At 45.6% G+C, this 19,510-nt stretch overlaps 1 protein-coding gene across 1 annotated transcript in view; it reads left to right on the top strand.

The window, feature by feature from the left end:
• The window catches only part of LOC147116398 (palmitoyltransferase ZDHHC1-like), a 104,663-nt gene extending 85,153 nt beyond the window's left edge, over positions 1 to 19,510 (top strand). The window contains 4 exon segments of the mRNA XM_085991282.1: positions 3,860 to 3,977; positions 5,363 to 5,462; positions 18,183 to 18,517; positions 18,520 to 19,510. Coding sequence (XP_085847408.1) covers positions 3,860 to 3,977; positions 5,363 to 5,462; positions 18,183 to 18,517; positions 18,520 to 18,759 — 793 coding nt within the window. The 3' untranslated portion in view covers positions 18,760 to 19,510.

Raw genomic sequence — 19,510 nt, 5'->3', positions numbered from 1 at the left:
GTCATTAGACTACTGGTATAAGAACTTGTAATGGGTAAACAGTTAACTACAGTATACGTTACAAATTTCTAACACTTTTTGTTTCTATCTTGAGCTTGTAGAATTTCTCTGATTAGGTCTAATTCTGATTTAACGTGGAAGACATTCAGATGAAAATTATGATGGCTGGAAAGTTGATTGGCTGAATTGACAGATTTCAATTCTATGTGGAGTGAAAAGGATTTCACTCACATAAACTAGGAAGATTTGATCTGGCAAATAATTGGCTTCAAACACTCATTCTGCCCAAAGTCCAATTATCCACCTAGTGTAAAAAAAATCTGCCTAATAGCTCTTTCCTCCCGTTATCGCCAGTCTTTTCACCTACAGTTTCAAGGAATAATGGATCATCTGACTAGGTTTGCCTTTGATATATAGTAATAAACAGCTGAACCTCTGTCACTAAGTATCATATTGGGAGGAACAGAGTTCCATTGATGTAAGTGGAAATGTTTGAACCCACTCCTAAACTACCACTTATGGGAATTGTTTGCATCTCCATTTAATAGAATGATTTCAACAAGTATTTTTGCTTCCTTTGACTGAGTTCTGGCATAACATTCATAATTTGAGTTTTCCAGTACATATGGTCATTGTTATTTCATGAGAGAGAAAAAAAATCACAAGGCACTGACTAATGCTTCACTTCTGGGACTTGGGTCCAGCCCAGTCTCTGTTGGCTGTAAGAATCCGCTCGGCTGTTCAAAGCAGTGCCTAGTGGATTTGGTGCACACAGCACAAAATTGGCAATATCACTGAGAATTTTTACAGAAGGAACATCCAGCTTTTTGGAGCAGGGTGCTGGATACTACTATCGAAACCAGGGAGTGTGCTGCCTGGTGTACTGAGAATTCAAACACCCCATGCACAAAGATTGCAAGGCTCCACAAACAAAAGAAATTTGATTCCCCATACACAAAAAAATGTTACCACTAATGCACAAAAAGACAGATCCCCAACACAAACAGAGAGACTCTCTTGCACAAAACATTTAAGCACTCAAACATGAAAACAAAATCAAACCACCTTCCTCTTCCCTCTTCTTCTCTCCCTTCTCTGTCGTCCTCCTGTTTTCCTTTCCCTTGAAGCTTGAAAACTGGAAGATTCAACTTAAACTCTTTTAAACTTTGAGTTGGAGGTGAGATTGGTGCTAAAAGGCAATTCTCTAATTGGGCTAAATCCACCAAACAAGAAGCAAACTTTTCCAGTTCTCCAGGCCCAGGAATCTTAACCGGCTGCAACTGAGCCATTTATCCGGTACCACCTGGTATTAAGCGCACAAAGCTGATTTCAACAATGGTTAGTTGTAACTGGCTTTGTACATTTAATATGAGAAGACACAGGCCTAGATGAAAGGAGCTTGTGGGCCGCATGTTGGATACAGGATGGCTCGTGTAGGAGGGGTGTTGCAGAGCTTCTGAGTTTAGCACCATGGGACATTGTTGGGGTGGTGTAGAGGGAGTTTTATTTTGCAGCTAACCATGTTATAACTATATAAGATTACTTCATTGTGAAGCTAGGTACCCAGAATGAAAATGATTAATTCCATAGCAACATCATTCCTTAGATTCCATTGTTCAAAAGAAATCACATTTTTGTTCAAGTTTTGCTGTTTAACAAATGATATTAGTCCTGTGGTATTTGTGACAACTCTTAAATATAAATTCTGTTTCCACAAATGAAAAATAGATTGGCTGTGAATGTTGCAACTTCAGTTTGGTGTAATGTTAACATTTCTTGTTTGTGAATTACTGAGTAAGGATTTGGGGGATGAAAATCTACCCATCAGTAATTTTAGTTAACAAGTCAGCTTGAAAATAAAATAGGGTTTCTCATGATTTCAAATCCCACCACGGTAGCTGGAGAATTTAAATCCAGTTAATTAAATAAATCTGGAATAAAATGCTATTATTCGTAATGGTGACCATGAAACGATTGGATTGTCCTAAAAACCCATCTGGTTCGCTAATGTCCTTTTAGGGAAGGAAATCAGCCTGTATGTGACTCCAGATCCACAGCAATGTGGTTGACTCTTAACTGCCCTCTGAAATGGACGATCAACTCATTCAGTTGGATCAAACCGCTACGAAAACAATAATAAAAATAAAACCGGACGGACCACCCGGCATCAACCTAGGCACTGGATTAGGACACGACAAAGGCGCACCCAGCCCAGTCGACCCTGCAAAGTCCTCCTCACTAACGTGGTGACTTGTATAAAAATTGGGAGAGCTGTCCCACAGAGTAGTCAAACAACAACCTGACATAGTCATACTCACAGAATCATACCTTTCAGCCAACATCCCAAACTCCTCCATCACCATCCCTGGGCGGCAGTAGCCCTGGGAGTCCTCAACATTGACTCTGGACCCCATGAAGTCTCATGGCATCAGGTCAAACATGGGCAAGGAACCCTCCTGCTGATTACCATCTACTGCCCTTCCTCAGCTGATGAATCAGTACTCCTCCATGTTGAACACCACTTGGAAGAAGCACTGAGGGTAGCAAGGACACAGAATGTACTCTGGTGAGGGATTTCAATATTCATCACCAAAAGTGGCTCAGTAGACCACTACTGACCGAGCTGGCCAAGTCCTTAAGGATAGAGCTTGCGGCAGGTGGTGAGAGAACCAACACAAGGGAAAAATCTTGTCCTCACCAATCTACCTGTCGCAGATGCATCTGCCCATGGCGTTATTGGTAGGAGGGACAGTCGTTAATGACCTTCCCTCCATCATAAGTTGAGGTCGGATGAGGTCGTTGATCAGCCATGATCTTATTGAATGGCAGAGCAGGCTCGAGGGGCCGTATGGTCTACTTCTGCTCTTACTTCTTATGTTCTTATAAGGTCAGAAGTGGGGATGTTCACTGATGATTGCAGAGTGTTCATTATCTGAGGAGTTGCGAATGGAACTGAAGCAGCCCATGCCCGCATGCAGCAAGACCCGGACAACATTCAGGCTTGCGCTGATAAGTGGCAAGTGGCAATGACCACCTCCAACAAGAGAAAGTCTTACTACCTCCCCTTGACATTCAATGGCATTACAATCATCAAGTCCCCACCATCAACATCCTGGGGGTCACCATTGACAAGAAACTTAACTGGACCAGCCACACAAATATTGTGGCTAAAAGAGCAGGTAAGACGCTGGATATTCTGCAGTGAGTGACTCACCTCCTGACTCCCCAAAGCCTTTCCACCATCTACAAGGCACGTCAGGAGTGTGATGGAATACTCTCCACTTGCCTGGATGAGTGCAGCTCCATCAACACTCAAGAAGCTCAACACCCAGGACAAAGCAGCCCGCTTGATTGGCACCCCATCCACCACCTTAAATATTCACTCCCTCCACCACCGGCGCACGGTTTCTGCAGTGTGTACCATCTACAAGATGCACTGCAGCAACTCGCCAAGGCTCCTTCGACAGCACCTCCCAAACTCGCGACCTCTACCACCTAGAAGGATAAGGGCAGCAGGCACATGGGAACACCATCACCTCCAAGTCACACACCATCCTGACTTGGAAATATATCACCGTTCCTTCATCATTGCTGGGTCAAAATCCTGTAACTCCCTCCCTAACAGCACTGAGGGAATACCTTCACCACACAGACAATAGTGGTTCAAGAAGGCGGCTCAGCATCACATTCTCAAGGGCAATTGGGGATGGGCAATAAATCAACCAGCGACACCCACATTCCCTGAATGAATTTTTTTTTAAACTCCTTATGCCTGAAGTGCACAGTCTCTATAGGCAATACCATCAGCAAATATTTCCATTCTAGTGTCACTGCCTAACTGTTGTCTGTTTTATTGTAGACCGCCAGAGTATTATCAGAATGGTGACTTGAGATTGTCCAATACTAAGCTGGAGGATGATTCTTTGCCTACAATTTCTGCTCATCTTCAGCAAGCCAGGGTAAAGAAGACTTTGCAGGTAAAGGAGGCTGATGTACAGAAAATTACAAAATACATGTATTTAAGAATTAAGAGGGCGACTGAAGCAGTTTAGCATTTGATTTCCAAACAAGACCCTACATTTAAGCTAAAAGCCTGTTACCCAAAGTAACTCTTCTCAATAAGAAATATTTAATCAATTCTTTAGCTCCGCTTCAGGGTACCAAGCAAAAGCAAAGCATTTCATTTGGAGAAGGGAAAGCTAACGCCACACAATTTGGCTCTGAAGGAGAATTGTTGGGTCATACCCTAAACTAAGCATTGATGATTTCCCTGTATCTCTAAAGCAAAACATAACTGAAACAATTATGCAATCCTGTCAAAATGGAAGTTTTCAGGTATCTACTGTCTGACACTACATGCCAACCTGACAACAACTTGCACTTATATAGCGCTTTTAGTATAGTAAAACATAACACCATCACTGAACATTTAGACCATTTGCAATCTATACCAATGATAACTCGATTGCACATTAGTGATGTAAAAACTGAAACTCTACTTTATACACCACCTGTTCTGCACCCAAACAACATTGCCATGTGTGTCTTGCTGAGTTACCCTAATTTTTCTGGGAGAGGCCTGCGCTGTGTTCTCTCTTGCATCGAATGGTATCAACTGGGGACTGGATAAAGCTATAGCTTGGAAGGGTCCCAGACCTGAAATGTTAACTCTGTTTCTCTCTCCACGGATGCTGCCTGACCTGCTGAGTATTTCCAGCATTTTCTGTTGTTATTTCAGATTTCCAGCATCCGCAGTATTTTGCTATTATATTAGAGCTTGGAATGTATCTGTTCTAGTTAGACGATGATGATTGATTCTATGTTCCGCACAGCAACAATGTAACATACTCTGTAGCAACGATAAATTATGACTTACTTTATCAGTAGTCCACTATTTTATTCCCTTGCTCATTTCAACAATATTTGTTAAAAGTGGGGGGGAAAGTGACTGATTGCAATTAGGCACTGGGTGACTATGCAGAGATTTAGTTTTAAGGGTAAGCGAAAGAAGATTTGTTCAGTCAACATCCATAAAACCGCTGCTTTACTGTACCATTGTAACTAGTACGATATGCCCAATACTGTAAGGTTCATGGCCAATAAATGAACCTGTTCCTTCATGTAACATCACGGGAACTACTGAAATTCTTTCAGATCAGCTTGGTGATTGCAAAAACAATTTGAGATTTTTTTTAAAGTTCTGGAATAGTATTTAGAGAATATGCAATAATTAGTGCTAAAGTTATGTTTTTGTTTTACATGTGAGCTATTCTATCCCATTTCTAACTGGGATGTATATTTTCCATTGGGCAACATTTAACATTGGATGAGTGATATTGGTAACTTTAATTTTTTTTGGAAGAAAAAGAAGAGAGTACGCACAGTACCTGCAGATGTAATTAATGACAGGTCGTCAGCCAGCACCATTAAACTACCATCTGTTCCTCCTCTATCAGAACCAGGTGAGGATCCGTTTGTAATTAACTAAGAAGCAAGAAAACTTTTAAAGCAATGTTATGCTATTTTTGGGGTTACTTATGCTAAATTTAAGCAATTGCGAACTATTGTACACTCACAATTTTCTCAACTTTCATATTTGTGATCATAATTTGAAATGAATATGTTAGCAAAAAAAATCCTTTGCCTAATTGGTGTCAACTTGCCACAATGAAATTAATGTAAATGTTATGATTTCTTTTAATTAATACAGATACCTAACCCATCATATTTCTATACATAAAACTGTTAGACTTTGCCCCGATGGCCTGGTGGAGAAAGGCATTGTAATACCTTATAATATTCAGCTGTGTGAGCCAGAAGGTCCTGTGTTCATTTCCTCCTTGTGTTGGGTAACTAGGTTTCAGCTGAGCCCCATTCGTTATGCTGCAATTGGCCTTTACCCCCTTGGGTAAGGAAGGGGAAAAATCCAAGGAGGTTACTGTCCATGATTTCTGTCCTGTGACCTCTGCTGGAAAAGCATGGACATCAGATGAGAGTAGAATTGGGTTTGGTTCTGATATCCTCCATGGTCAAACAGCTTTTTGACATTCTGAGCTCAGCATATGAAGCTGACCATTTGGACAAGTTACTGGAGGGCTACCAGCAACCATGGCGCTGTGCTCTAGTAAAAGTCAGTGGCCTAGAAATTCGGTTGGTTGCGCCAGCAATTAGCGCCTAAAGAGCCCGAGATTTGGGGCGTTACCCAATTTTCGGACGTGCGCAGTGATCCTAGCGCATCCGGCCATATTGAGTAGCCTGTTTGTGCCGGTGCTAAGTCTTTGCGCCCGCTCGCGGGCGCAGCCAGATCATGACGTCATTTCATTGTGCAACGCCTTTTTGGCGCCCCCCTCCGTTTCGCCTGGCGCTATTAGTGACAGTTGGATGGAACGTTACCAGGTCCATCTCATACTCGGGGGCGCTCTTTAAAGGGGACAGCACTACTATAAAACTGGCAGCCATTTGGCCTGGCCATTCTGCTCGCTGCTGGAGAGAGTTGCAGACCTTCAATGGCAAAGACTTGTTGTTATTGAGCCAAAGGAGCCTTGGGACCTTCAGCCCTGTTCAGAGCAGTTGGATCCAGAAAGCTGACTGCGTCTTATTCGTCGGACAGAATAATGGGAGCTGCTTTGGAGCGGCACGTTATCCTTGCTGAACAGCTGGCAGGGGCACAGAGATGGAGGGAGAGAGGGCCGGGATTGGCCAGAAGGAGGAGGGCCAATGGACGTCGCCAAATCCGACCATACGCTGCCAGGGTTTTCAGGCAGCAGGTCTCCTACCTTACCATGTCGGAGGAGCAGTGTCTGCGACGCCTGAGATTTGGTAAGGATGTTGTCTCTGAGCTGTGCCACCTGCTTGCTGGGGATCTGCAGCCGCGGATACGGTGCAGGACCTCTGTCGGTGGCCGTGAAAGTGACTGTTGCGCTCAACTTTTACGCCAGCGGATCGTTTCAGGCAGCAGCTGCGGACATTTCTAATATCTCTCAATTTGCGGTGCATTGCTGCATCCGGCAAGTTACAGCTGCCCTCTACAAAAGGAGGCGCGATTTCATCACCTTCCCTCTGACCCTGGAGAAGCAGGGGGAGCGTGCACAGGGCTTCGCGGCTATTGCGGACTTCCCCAAGGTGCAGGGGGCCATTGATTGTACACACGTGGCTTTGCGGGCGCCATTGCAGAATCTGGAGGAGTTCCATAACCGAAAGGGCTTCCACTCCCTTAATGTGCAGCTGGTCTGTGATCACCGGCAGATGATCATGGCGGTGAACGCACAATTACCTGGCAGCAACCATGACGCCTTCGTCCTGCGGCAGACCTCAGTGGCTGACCTTTTTGAGGCCCCGGATCACCCACGAGGCTGGCTTCTGGGCGACAAGGACTATCCTCTCTGCCCATGGCTCATGACCCCGCTCCGTTTGCCCACCACCCCGGCTGAAGAGCTTTACAACAGCAGCTATCAGGCCACCAGGAACATTGTGGAGCACACAATTGGTGTGCTGAAGCAGCGTTTCCGCTGTCTAGACGATTCGGGGGGCGCCCTACAGTACTCGCCGGAGCATGTGGCGCTGCTGCATGCTCCACAACCTGGCCATTCGACGCACCCAGCCAATGCCAGCCGACCCTCAAGGTCCAGCAGAGCAGGCGGAGGAGGAGGAGGAGGAGGAGCATGCGGGCAAGGAGGATCAGGAGGAGGAGGAGGAGCAAGATGGGAGGGCTCCAGAAACTGGAAGGGCCGTTCGTCAGAGGCTCATAAGGACTCGGTACTAGACCCCTCGGACAGAATGGTGGCTGTGAATCGAACAGCGCCCTCCGGTTTGCTGTAAGCCTATGAAGGCATCGATGATTGTAAATAGTGTACAGCTCGATTGTAAATAAAAAGTTTTCTTTATTTTCAAACAAGTGCTTCCTTCCAGCATGACAACGTAATGGCAACAGAAATCATAACTAACAAACTAACAGATAACTGTGTGGCAACCCAGCGAAACTAACCAAACCATAACAAACAAACACAACAGGTGTGGACTGCCTTAAAACCGGAAAAAGAGACGTCTTAGCACCTCCCTCTACTGGTGACCCCTTGATGGAGACCGACTCCTCTTACGAGGTCGGCCCCTTCCCTCCCTGCAGCTCCTCCGTAATTGTACCCCAGTGGCTGGGTCAAGGCTGGGGGACGCCTGCTGAGTGGAGGCGCTGAAGCCCCTGAGGGACGGCCTGGCCGACCTCTGGGCTTGGAGGTCCCGCAAGCAGGCTCCTCCAACTGGGCATGTCTGCTAGCAGTGTGCCATGCAGGTGGTGGCAGCTGCTCTGCTGACGTGCCAGAGTTGGCATCAGGACTGGTCACATGCAGAGAGAGGACACCTGCACCGTGGTCGGTCGACACACTGGCACTCTGACGGTGCCGCACCGGATCATCCGCCGCTATCGACTGCTCCACAGATTCATGGCCTGCTGTGGTGCTGCAAGGGCCTGGGGTGATCCTAAGAACATAAGAAATAGGAGCGGGAGTAGGCCAATCGGCCCCTCGAGCCTGCTCCACCATTCAATAAGATCATGGCTGATCTGATCCTAACCTCAAATCTTCTATCACTCTGCATCCACCCGAACCCATGTGATCTCCCGGGAGAGGCGAAAAACCAGATAAAGACCCAATGGCCAATTTGGGAGAAAAAAATCTGGGAAATTCCTCTCCGACCCATCTAGGCGATCGAAATTCTTCCAGGAGATCACTCTGTCCCTATATTTTCTACAGTACTTACCTTCTGTAAAGGCGATCTCCACCCCAGCCAGGAACAGGAATAAAACCATCTCCTGAAATCTAACACAGAATTAGAACACAGTCGGAGCAGAACCAGGCTACACGGCCCCTGGGCCCACTCCACTACCCACAGGGCCATGACCATTCCGAACCTAGACTCATGTCCAATTTCCTGCCCGCTCCCCGTAACCCTTAATTCCCTTTTACTTCTAGGAAACTATCTATTTCTGTTTTAAATTTATTTAATGATGTAGCTTCCACAGCTTTCTGGGGCAGCAAATTCCACAAACCTACCACCCTCTGAGTGAAGAAGTTTCTTCTCATCTCAGTTTTGAAAGAGCAGCCCCTTATTCTAAGATTATGCCCCAATGAGTAGAGTCCCAATCTACTCAACCTCTCCTCATATGACCACCCCCTCATCCCCGGGATTAACCAAGTGAACCTTCTTTGTACTGACTCGAGAGCAAGTATGTCTTTTCTTAAGTATGGACACCAAAACTGTATGCAGTATTCCAGGTGCGGTCTCACCAATACCTTGTACAACTGCAGCAATACCTCCCTGTTTTTATATTCCATCCCCCTAGCAATAAAAGCCAACATTCCATTGGCCTTCTTGATCACTTGCTGCACCTGCATACTAACCTTTTGAGTTTCGTGCACCAGGACCCCCAGATCCCTTTGTACTACAGTACTTTCCAGTTTCTTGCCATTAAGATAATAACTTGCTCTATGATTTTTTCCTGCCAAAGTGCATAACCTCACACTTTCCAGTATTGTATTCCATCTGCCAAATCTCTGCCCACTTACTTAGCCTGTCTATGTCCCTTTGCAGGTTTTTTATGTCATAGAGTCATAGAGTTATACAGCACAGAAAGAGGCCCTTCGGCCCATCGTGTCTGCGCCGTCCATCAAGCCCTGGCCTGTCTAATCCCATTTTCCAGCATTTGGTCCATAGCCTTGTATGCAATGGCATTTCAAGTGCTCATCCAAATGCTTCTTGAATGTTGTGAGGGTTCCTTCCTCTACCACCCTTTTAGGCAGTGAGTTCCAGACTCCAACCACCCTCTGGGTGAAAAAGTTCCTCCTCAAATCCCCTCTAAACCTCCTGCCCCTTACCTTGAATCTATGCCCCCTTGTTATTGACCCCCCTACTAAGGGGAAAAGTTCCTCTTTATCTACCTTATCTATGCCCCTCATCATTTTGTACACCTCAATCAGGTCCCCCCTCAGCCTTCTTTGCTCCAAGGAAAACAACCCCAGCCTGTTCAGTCTTTCTTCATAGCTGAGGCGCTCCATCCCAGGTAACATCCTGGTGAATCTTCTCTGCACCCCCTCCAAAGCAATCACATCCTTCCTATAGTGAGGCGACCAGAACTGCACACAGTACTCCAGCTGTGGCCTTACCAGCGTTTTGTACAGCTCCATCATAACCTCCCTGCTCTTATACTCTATACCTCGGCTAATGAAGGCAAGTATCCCATATGCCTTTTTAACCACCTTATCTACCTGTTCCGCTGCCTTCAGGGATCTATGTACATGTACACCAAGGTCCCTCTGACCCTCTGTACTTCCTAGGGTCCTACCACTCATTGTGTATTCCCTTGCCTTATTTGTCCGTCCAAAATGCATCACCTCGCACTTTTCAGGGTTAAATTCCATTTGCCACTTTTCCGCCCATCTGACCAACCCGTTTATATCGTCCTGTAGCCTGAGGCTTTCCTCCTCGCAATTTACCACCCCACCAATTTTCGTGTCATCTGCGAACTTACTGATCATACCTTTTACATTCTCCTCCAAATCATTTATGTAGATCACAAACAGCAAGGGACCCAGCACCGATCCCTGAGGTACCCCACTGGACACAGGCTTCCAGTCACAAAAGCAACCTTCGACCATCACCCTCTGCCTCCTGCCACTCAGCCAGTTTAGGATCCAACGTGCCAAGGCACCCTGGATCCCATGTCCTCCTCACTCACTACTTTCCGTCCCATCTTTGTATCATCTGCAAACTTTGATATGTTACACTTGGTCCCCTCCTCCAAATCGTTAATATAGATTGTAAAGAGTTGGGGACCCAGCACTGACCCCTGCGGAACACCACTAGTTACTGATTGCCAGTCTGAGAACGAACCATTTATCCCAACTCTCTGCTTTCTGTTAGAGAGCCAATCCTGCACCCACGCCAGAATATTACCCCCAATCCCGTGATTTTTTATCTTGAGCAATAACCTTTTGTGTGGCACCTTGTCAAATGCCTTTTGGAAGTCTAAATACACTACGTCCACTGGTTCCCCTTTATCCACCCTGTATGTTACTTCCTCAAAAAACTCCAGCAAATTTGTCAAACATGACTTCCCCTTCATGAAACCATGCTGAGTTTGTCCTATTAAATTATGTTTATCCAAATGTCCCGTTACTGTCTCCTTAATAATGGACTCTAACATTTTACCAACCACAGATGTTAGGCTAACAGGTCTATAGTTTCCAGCCTTCTGCCTACTACCCTTTTTAAATAAGGGTGTTACATTAGCAGTTTTCCAATCTGCCGGGACCTTTGCTGAGTCCAGTGAGTTTTGGAAAATTATTACCAATGCATCCACAATCCCTACCGCTACTTCCCTCAAGACCCTAGGATGCAAGCCATCAGGTCCAGGGGATTTATCCGCCTAGAGTCCCATTATTTTACCAAGTACCACTTCCTTAGTGATTTTAATCGTATTTAGTTCCTCCCCCCCTAGAGCCCCCTGTTTGTCCAGTGTTGGGATATTCTTAGTGTCCTCTACTATAAAGACTGATACAAAATAATTGTTCAGCGTTTTTGCCATCTCCATGTTTCCCACCATTAATTTCCCGGTCTCATCCTCTAAGGGAGCAACATTTACTTTAGCCACCCTTTTTCTTTTTATATAATTATAGAAACTTTTACTGTCTGTTTTTATATTTTTTGCTAATTTACTTTCATAATCTATCTTCCCTTTCTTAATCAATCTTTTTGTTATTTTTTGCTGTCTTTTAAAGACTTCCCAATCTTCCATCCTCCCACTAGATTTGGCTACCTTATATGCCCTTGTTTTTAGTCGGATACTATCCTTAATTACTTTACTTAGCCACGGATGGCTATCTTTTCTTTTACACCCTTTTTTCCTCAGTGGAATATATTTTTTTTGGAAGTTGTAAAATAACTCCTTAAATGTACACCACTGACCATGTACCGTCTTACCCTTTAATCTATTTTCCCAGTCCACTCTAATCAATTCCGCTCTCATACCTTCATAGTCTCCTTTATTCAAGCTCAGCACGCTTGTTTGAGATCCAACCTTCTCACCCTCTAATTGAATATGGAACTCAACCATGTTATGGTCACTCATTCCAAGGGGATCCTTTACTAGGACATTTTTAATTAATCCTGTCTCATTACACAGGACCAAATCTAAGGTTGCTTGCCCCCTGGTCGGTTCAGTTACATACTGCTCAAGAAACCCATCCCTAATACACTCAATGAACTCATCCTCAAGGCAGCCCTGCCCAATTTGATTTGTCCAGTTAATATGATAATTAAAATCCCCCATAATTATAGCTGTTCCCTTATTACAAGCCTCAACTATTTCCTGATTAATACTCCGTCCAACAGAGTTGCAACTGTTCGGAGGCCTATAGACTACATCCACTAGTGTTTTTTTCCCCTTATTATTCCTTATCTCCACCCAAACTGTTTCACTATCCTGCTCCTTTGACCCAATATCATTTCACTGTATTATAGTGATTCCTTCCTTTATTAACATAGCCACCCCACCTCTTCTCCCTTCCTGCCTGTCCTTCCTGATTGTTAAATAACCTGGTATGTTTAATTCCCAGTCATGGTCACCCTGCAGCCATGTTTCTGTAATGGCCACAAGATCATACCCATATGTCGTTATTTGTGCCGTTAACTCAATTCATTTTGTTACGAATGCTACGTGCATTCAGATAAAGAACTTTCAAATATGTTTTGTAACACTTAGTTCCTGTTTTTTCCCTTTTTAGTACTTTACTTTTTACTCCATACCTTCTGTCCCTTCCTGACACATTCTGTTTTTTAATTCCCCCACTGCTACCTAAGTCTATGACCTTCTCTGTTGTCATTTCTATTATTTGCTCTCTAGAAACCTCCCCCCCACTAATTAGTTTAAAGCCCTCTCTACAGCCCTAGCTATATGATTCGCCAGGACTCTAGTCCCAGCACTGGCCAAGTGGAGTCCGTCCCAACGGAACAGCTCCCTCCTGTCCCAGTATTGGTGCCAGTGTCCCAAGAAGCAAAACCCATTTCTCCCACACCAGTCTTTGAGCCACGCATTTAACTCTTTAATTTTATTTAACCTAGCCATATTCGCTCGTGGCTCAGGTAATAACCCAGAGATTATTACCCTTGAGGTTCTGTTTTTTAATTTGACCCCTAGCTGCTCATACTCCTTTAACAGAACCGTCTTCCTTGTCCTATCTACGTCGTTTGTACCAACATGGACCACGACAACTGGATCCTCCCCCTCCCACTCCAAGTTTCTTTCCAGCCCAGAAGAGATGTCCTTAAACCTGGCACCGGGCAGGCAACACAGACTTCGGGACTCCCGCTCTTGACTGCAGAGAACCCTATCTATCCCCCTAATGATACTATCCCCTACCTCTACAACATTTCTTTTTACTCCCTCCACTTGAATGGCCCCCTGTACCAGTGCTGTGGCCAGGTTGCTCATCCTCCCTGCAGTCCCTGCTCCCGCCCTCACAGGGAGTAAGAACCTCGATCCTGCTGGACAAGAACAAGGGCTGCGTCTCCTTCAACACTACATCCTGGATCCCTGTACCTTCCTCACTCGTAGTCACACCGTCCTGTCCCTGACCACTGACTACATCTGCAGTAATTAACTTCATAGGTGTGACCACCTCCTGAAACATAGAGTCCAGGAACTTCTCCCCCTCCCTGATGTGTCGCAGTGTCTGAAGCTCGGTCTCAAGCTCCATAACATGGAACTTGAGTTCCTCTAGCAGCAAACACTTGTCGCAGATGTAATCACCGTGAGCCTCAATGGGGTCCACCGGCTCCCACATCGCGCAACAGTAACACATCACCTGCTCCATTCTATATAATTAATTAAATTTCTTATTATTAGTTATGAAGACCCTGCCCGGATATAGATGATAATGTCACACCACTATTCAAAGGACTTACCAACTTAAAGGTATAAAAGAGAAGAGAAGGAAGAAAACCAACCAACCAGCTGCTCACCAACCTCCTCCTTGAATACTGTCTGCGGGGCCTGTTTGGTTGACTCGTCTCGCTGCTCCGCCTCCGCAGTGCTGTCTAAGCCTGGGAGTGGGGAACAAAACAGAGCAAAAAACACACCCTCACCTCCCACTTGTCCGAACTCTCCCACTTAGCAAAACTCCAGCACCACTCAATGCACAAAGCACTCTGTGCACTGCACTAGCCCCTCCCCTTTTATACCCGGATTCTACTTCCGGTTTAAACTGCCCAAGAGTTTAAAAAACCCTTAAAAAATTAAACTTACTTCAAATAATTGACTTCTTAACACACTAAAATTCACAAAATACACTTAAATGATTTTTCTCCCACTTAGCAAAACTCCAGCACCACTCAATGCACAAAGCACATCCTGCCTGATGCAGCTACGGTGGCAGCAGTGAGTGTTCGCGTGGCCTCAATCTGCGTGTGGACGAGGCCAGCAAGTGACTGCATGGCAGCAGTGAGGACCTGCATGGCAGGTGCCAGTGCTTCGGAGAAGCCATGGACAGTCCTTTCCACTGCTTCGGAAAAGGCCGGAACAGTCCTTTCCATTGCCTCGGACACGCTCTGGACAGACCTTTCCATTGCCTCGGACAAGCCCTGGACAGACCTTTCCATTGCTGCCCCGAAGCCCTGGACAGTCCTTTCCATTGCTGCCCCAAAGTCCACCACACTCTTTGCCAGAGTGTCGATGGACTCAGGCATCCTCCCCACTGCAGCCATAAGCTCAGTGTGCCTGAGCCGGGCCTGGGCGCTCATTTCCGCAAGGCTACGCACCTCCTCTGCACTCTGTGCAGCAGTCATGGTGGCCTGCCTCGCCCTCCGTGGAGACGGCCCCCGAGCGTTGCTGCAGGCCGCTGGTCCCTGCAACTGGCTCCTCATTAGAGCTCCCCACCCCCCCCCCCCCCTCAAGGGAACTACTATCCTCAGTCTCCACATGCAGTGGCTCCCCTGAGGCTGGCACGGATGGTCCGGCTTCCTCCTGGTCGTCTCCTCCGGAGGCACTTGCACTGGCAGCTTGAGGGGCCGGCTCCCGAGCTGGTGATGCAGCATCTGAAAGCAGGGAGGTTGAAGAGTGGCTTTAGCAAAAGGACAGTTTGGCAGCAAGGGATGCAACAGTGCGGCAATGCTATGACATGGGTCCACATTGAGAAAGCATGCTGGCGGGGGAAACAACTGAAAGGTGACAGCTGTAATAGTTGAGAAACTTACCATCGCTTTGGACAATGGGGTCGGCAGCTGCAGTGGTGACAGGACCACTCGGACATCCTCCCACAATCTGGTGGACTCTCTCCTCAAGATTCGTCAGAGGCTCCACTTGAGGATGGCATCCTCCGGTGCGAAGCTGCTCCTTTCGATTCCGCGCCAGCTTGGCCTGCAGGGCAAAGGACGGGAAGTGATGTTACATGATGCCCTGAGTTATCATCTCATGCCCCCCATGGTGGAAGAGCCCTTACATGATGCCCTGGCTGATGTTCTCATGCCCCCCATGGTGGAAGAGCCCTTACATGATGCCCTGAGTGATGTTCTCATGTCCCCCATGGTAGAACAGCCCTCACATGATGCCCTGAGTTATCATCTCATGACCCCCATGGTGGAACAGCCCTCACATGATGCCCTGAGTTAAATGTGCATGTGTGTGACCAGATAGGGCCATGGGTGCTTGCTGACAGATGGCCATTGGGGCATAGCGCACCCTGTAGCCATAAAGTCAGGTGCGAATGGAGGGATGCATAAGTTTACATTAACTTCACTCGCCCTGACGACCCGAGTGAGGTCGTTGAATTTCTTCTGGCACTGGACAGGGCTCCTGGTCGCCATGCTGCTGGAGTTGACCCTCAGAGAAACATCTCTCCAAGCTCGTCGGTAGTCCTTATGATTAGGCCTCCTGCCATTGTCTGGGTATAGGACATCTCGCCGGCGCTCCACTGCGGACACCAATTCCTCCAGAGACTCAGTGCTGAAGCTCTCTGCCTCACCCTCGCCATAGGATCCGAGTTTGTTGCGCCAGAGAAGGGCCTGCGCTGATTTGCAGGCCTACAAGGCGCAGAGTGTGGATGCTGGTGCTGCCTGACCCACCCCTTTTAAGAGCTGGCCGGCGCCGGGAAGTCTCGTGGTCATCGGTAATTGAGAGTACCTGCGCTGCGCCTGCCCGCCCCGATATTGAGTAGCGCCGGCATGTTAGCGCCTTAGGTGCCCCGTGTAACGCCTGATTTCGCGCCTCAATCACCTTTGGGGCGCTGCAACCCAATATCGCACGAGGTGTCGATAAGTTGCGCCTGGCTATAAAATTTGCGCTCCGCCAATTCTAACGCCCCAAGCGGGGCTATACCCAATTTCTAGGCCAGTGTTTTCAGGAGAGGAAGGGAGAAAATTGAGAGAAAAAGATAGCCATATAAAGCATTGTATTTCAAATGTAAGAGTCCTTGCATGTACAAGAAAATGTGGTGACCAAATTGTGGTGAATGTAGAAAAATCAAGTACGGTGAGTTTGTGACACTTTTTCACCTTGACTTGTTCCATGTTTACTTTTTGGTTGGACTATAATAACCATATAGTCAAGATAACTTTAAAACAGTCAACCACAGCCAATCCAAAATGTTTATATTCAAATTAAACCTTTTTCCTGTAGAACATATGTTACCTCTGTAAATGCTGCAGTTTATATAATTATAGTTACCTTTTCCTCAATTCAAGATCACTCAAATGGCTGCATAAAACTAGATGGCGTTATTAATTTGTACGTTAATGAATGCCATAATCAAAACTGCAAAACTTTGCCTTCAATAAATATGCTCCCTTTGCAGGTTGTTCAGTTTGCAGGTTTTGGGGAAACTACGCATACAGTAGAACCTCAATTATCCACACTCCCATTATCCCCTATATTATCCGCATTCCCTATTAGAGCCTCCAGTGATCTTTATCGGCAGTCTCTATAATGCTGATCTCAAGAGGCTACCAAGAGGGTTACTGCAAGTGAGTGCTTTCTGCCTTTTAAGTTCACTTCTAATTGAGGGAGCATGGTTTGCCTCAAGGAAGTATTTTGGCCAGCTCTCTTGGATCTGTGGCAGGTTCACTGGTGAAGTTGGGAATGGGTATGTGGGGGATAGGAGGTGGGGTGGGCAGTACTGAGCTGATAACTCAGTTGTTCCAGTGCGAGCTAATTTTCATAGCAGGGCCAGAGCAACTGAGGGGACTGAGACAGGCAGGCGGGGAGCGATAATGCATTCGACATAATGAGCAATCAACAGCGTAATCTGGGGACTCGTGAATATCTGGTCTTCAACGGTAGCGCAAAGTGGGTGATGGCAAATCGGCAGCCTGTGTTACAGCAAATGAATGGAGAAGAAAACCGGACGGAGTTAAATCAGGCTGCTGATGCACTATCACTGAAGACCAATTTCACCCCTCTGATACTTTACATTATCTGCGATGAGAAGGGGTCCCTCTCCATTATGGCAGATAAACAAGATTTCATTGCACAACTTAATACAAGGTCAGGCAGCTTTGAAGGGTAGGCTGGATGTTAATTACTGTAGAATGTAATTTTGCTTGCATAAATTAACAAACAAATCATTGATCATTACAAAATTACATATTTCCTAATTTGCGTAAGGTACATATTTTTACTACCTCGCTGTTGTTTCAATTTTGTTTTCCTATTTTATTCCCTAAATAGTTACCTTTTTATCTAGTCTCCTGCTTCCCACCCCCCTACCCCTTTAATGGATTCTTAACCTCTGGAGCCTTTTGAGCTGAGAGGGTAGTAATGTGAGTGGAAGACTTTTCCACAACTTGGCTTCAGTGCCTGTGCAAGCTCAGCTGACAGCAGTGTACCTACTGTGAAGCTAGCTATATAAAAGGAATCTTCCAAGGAGCCTGGTCGAGAGATGAAAAAACAGATTTGAGACTGGGCTGGAACTTGAGTATGTGACCACAGGGTTTCCAAACGACCATTGCCGTACCCAGTCCTAGCCATTGTCATATCCAATCCTGAAGGCTAAATCTTTCTAAATGTACATATTTTGCATATCCTTTAGCTTTGCAGCTATGTAGCATTTTAAGTAACTAGAGTATTAAGTATAGTGAAGAATTCCTGTAATGATCAATACTGCTCTAATTATGTAACTCCACTTTCTCGCTCCATCCCACAGATCTTCCTGCTGCTTTCCAGAGTTCAATGATCCCTATCCCAGCTTTCCCACCAAGGGCTACTCTACCTCCCTTAATGCTAAATGGCATTAACCATGTGCAGGCCGCAGGCCCTCCAGCTGAGTATCACTCTGATTCTGCAGAGTCCATGGATGAAATTCCAGTGATCCAGACAAGACTTGGCAGTGCAGCAATGGTCGACTACACCAGCACAATCCTTCACAGCGCAAAGGGCAACCTTGGAAATTCCCTTCAGAGTCTGATTCCCAAACCACAGCACCACGGTGAAAGACCAAAGCCATTTTCTCCAGTGCAACCAAATATTAGGAAGAACTCTTTAAAAAGTATGCAGGCTTAGATCCCAAAATTGAACTGGTTCACAAGGTTCCACCTGTGTATGTTAGTCACAGCAGTGGTGAATTTCCTCTACCAGAACTATTGCAAAGCCCTAGAGCTAAAATGGAGCATTCTGGGTCTGGGAAACGGAAACTGTCCAGTAAAAAATACCCAGATTTGCCTGTGTTCTTTCTCCATGCCAGGGATAATTTAGACACCAGAACAAACACAACATCGGCGTGACTTTTCAGACCAAATTTTGAATTACTGAAATGCTCAATTGGTTTCAACCCATAAATGTTAAAACTGGGCTCCTAGCAATCATCCAGTTTTAGTGTATGAAGAAAGTGAGTCGATTGGCAGCCACAGGAAGTGGTATGTGATGCTATCTAGAGCTAGTCTATTGTGGCCTAAACTTTGGCACGACCTTGGGATTTGAACATTTAATCAGTATTTTTGCCTTTTTTATATATATACATATATAAATGAGGGTTGATACATTCTGTGAAAATATCCCTCTTACAGAGGTTTTAATATATTTTTGCTTTTTGTTATTTTTATATAAATACTGTTTGGCACTAAATATACATCAATATAAACCATTAGGCCAATCCGAAATGGAACTATGTTTCTCAGGGACAGTTTCAATGCTGTGTTTTGGAAGTATAACATCAACTTTTTTAAAATTCTGGTTACAGTCCAATTTATGTAACTTAGTGTGATGGAAGGTTGCAACAATCTGGAAAAATTTTATAGACTTGTCATTTAATGAAGATCCTGTAACTAGATTTCCTGGAAACATAGCATTTACTTTGTGTGGCCTTAACGTTCTTTTAAAGGTAGTCTGATATTAACCTTTTTTGTGTCCAGTTTGTTAAAATATTTCTCAGTTTTATCCTCTTACGTGCCAATCACTCTACAGATGTAATTTCTGTTTAACCTTTTCACGACCACAGTACTATTTCTGTACTGAAATAAAGCATTTTAACTTGCA

This window comes from Somniosus microcephalus, chromosome 6 (genome assembly GCF_052327205.1).
Source record: "Somniosus microcephalus isolate GS21.2 chromosome 6, FLI_Smic_1.0, whole genome shotgun sequence".
Classification (NCBI taxonomy): domain Eukaryota; kingdom Metazoa; phylum Chordata; class Chondrichthyes; order Squaliformes; family Somniosidae; genus Somniosus; species Somniosus microcephalus.
The sequence above is the reverse complement of the archived record's forward strand: the minus strand, read 5'-3'. Positions and strand labels throughout refer to the sequence as shown.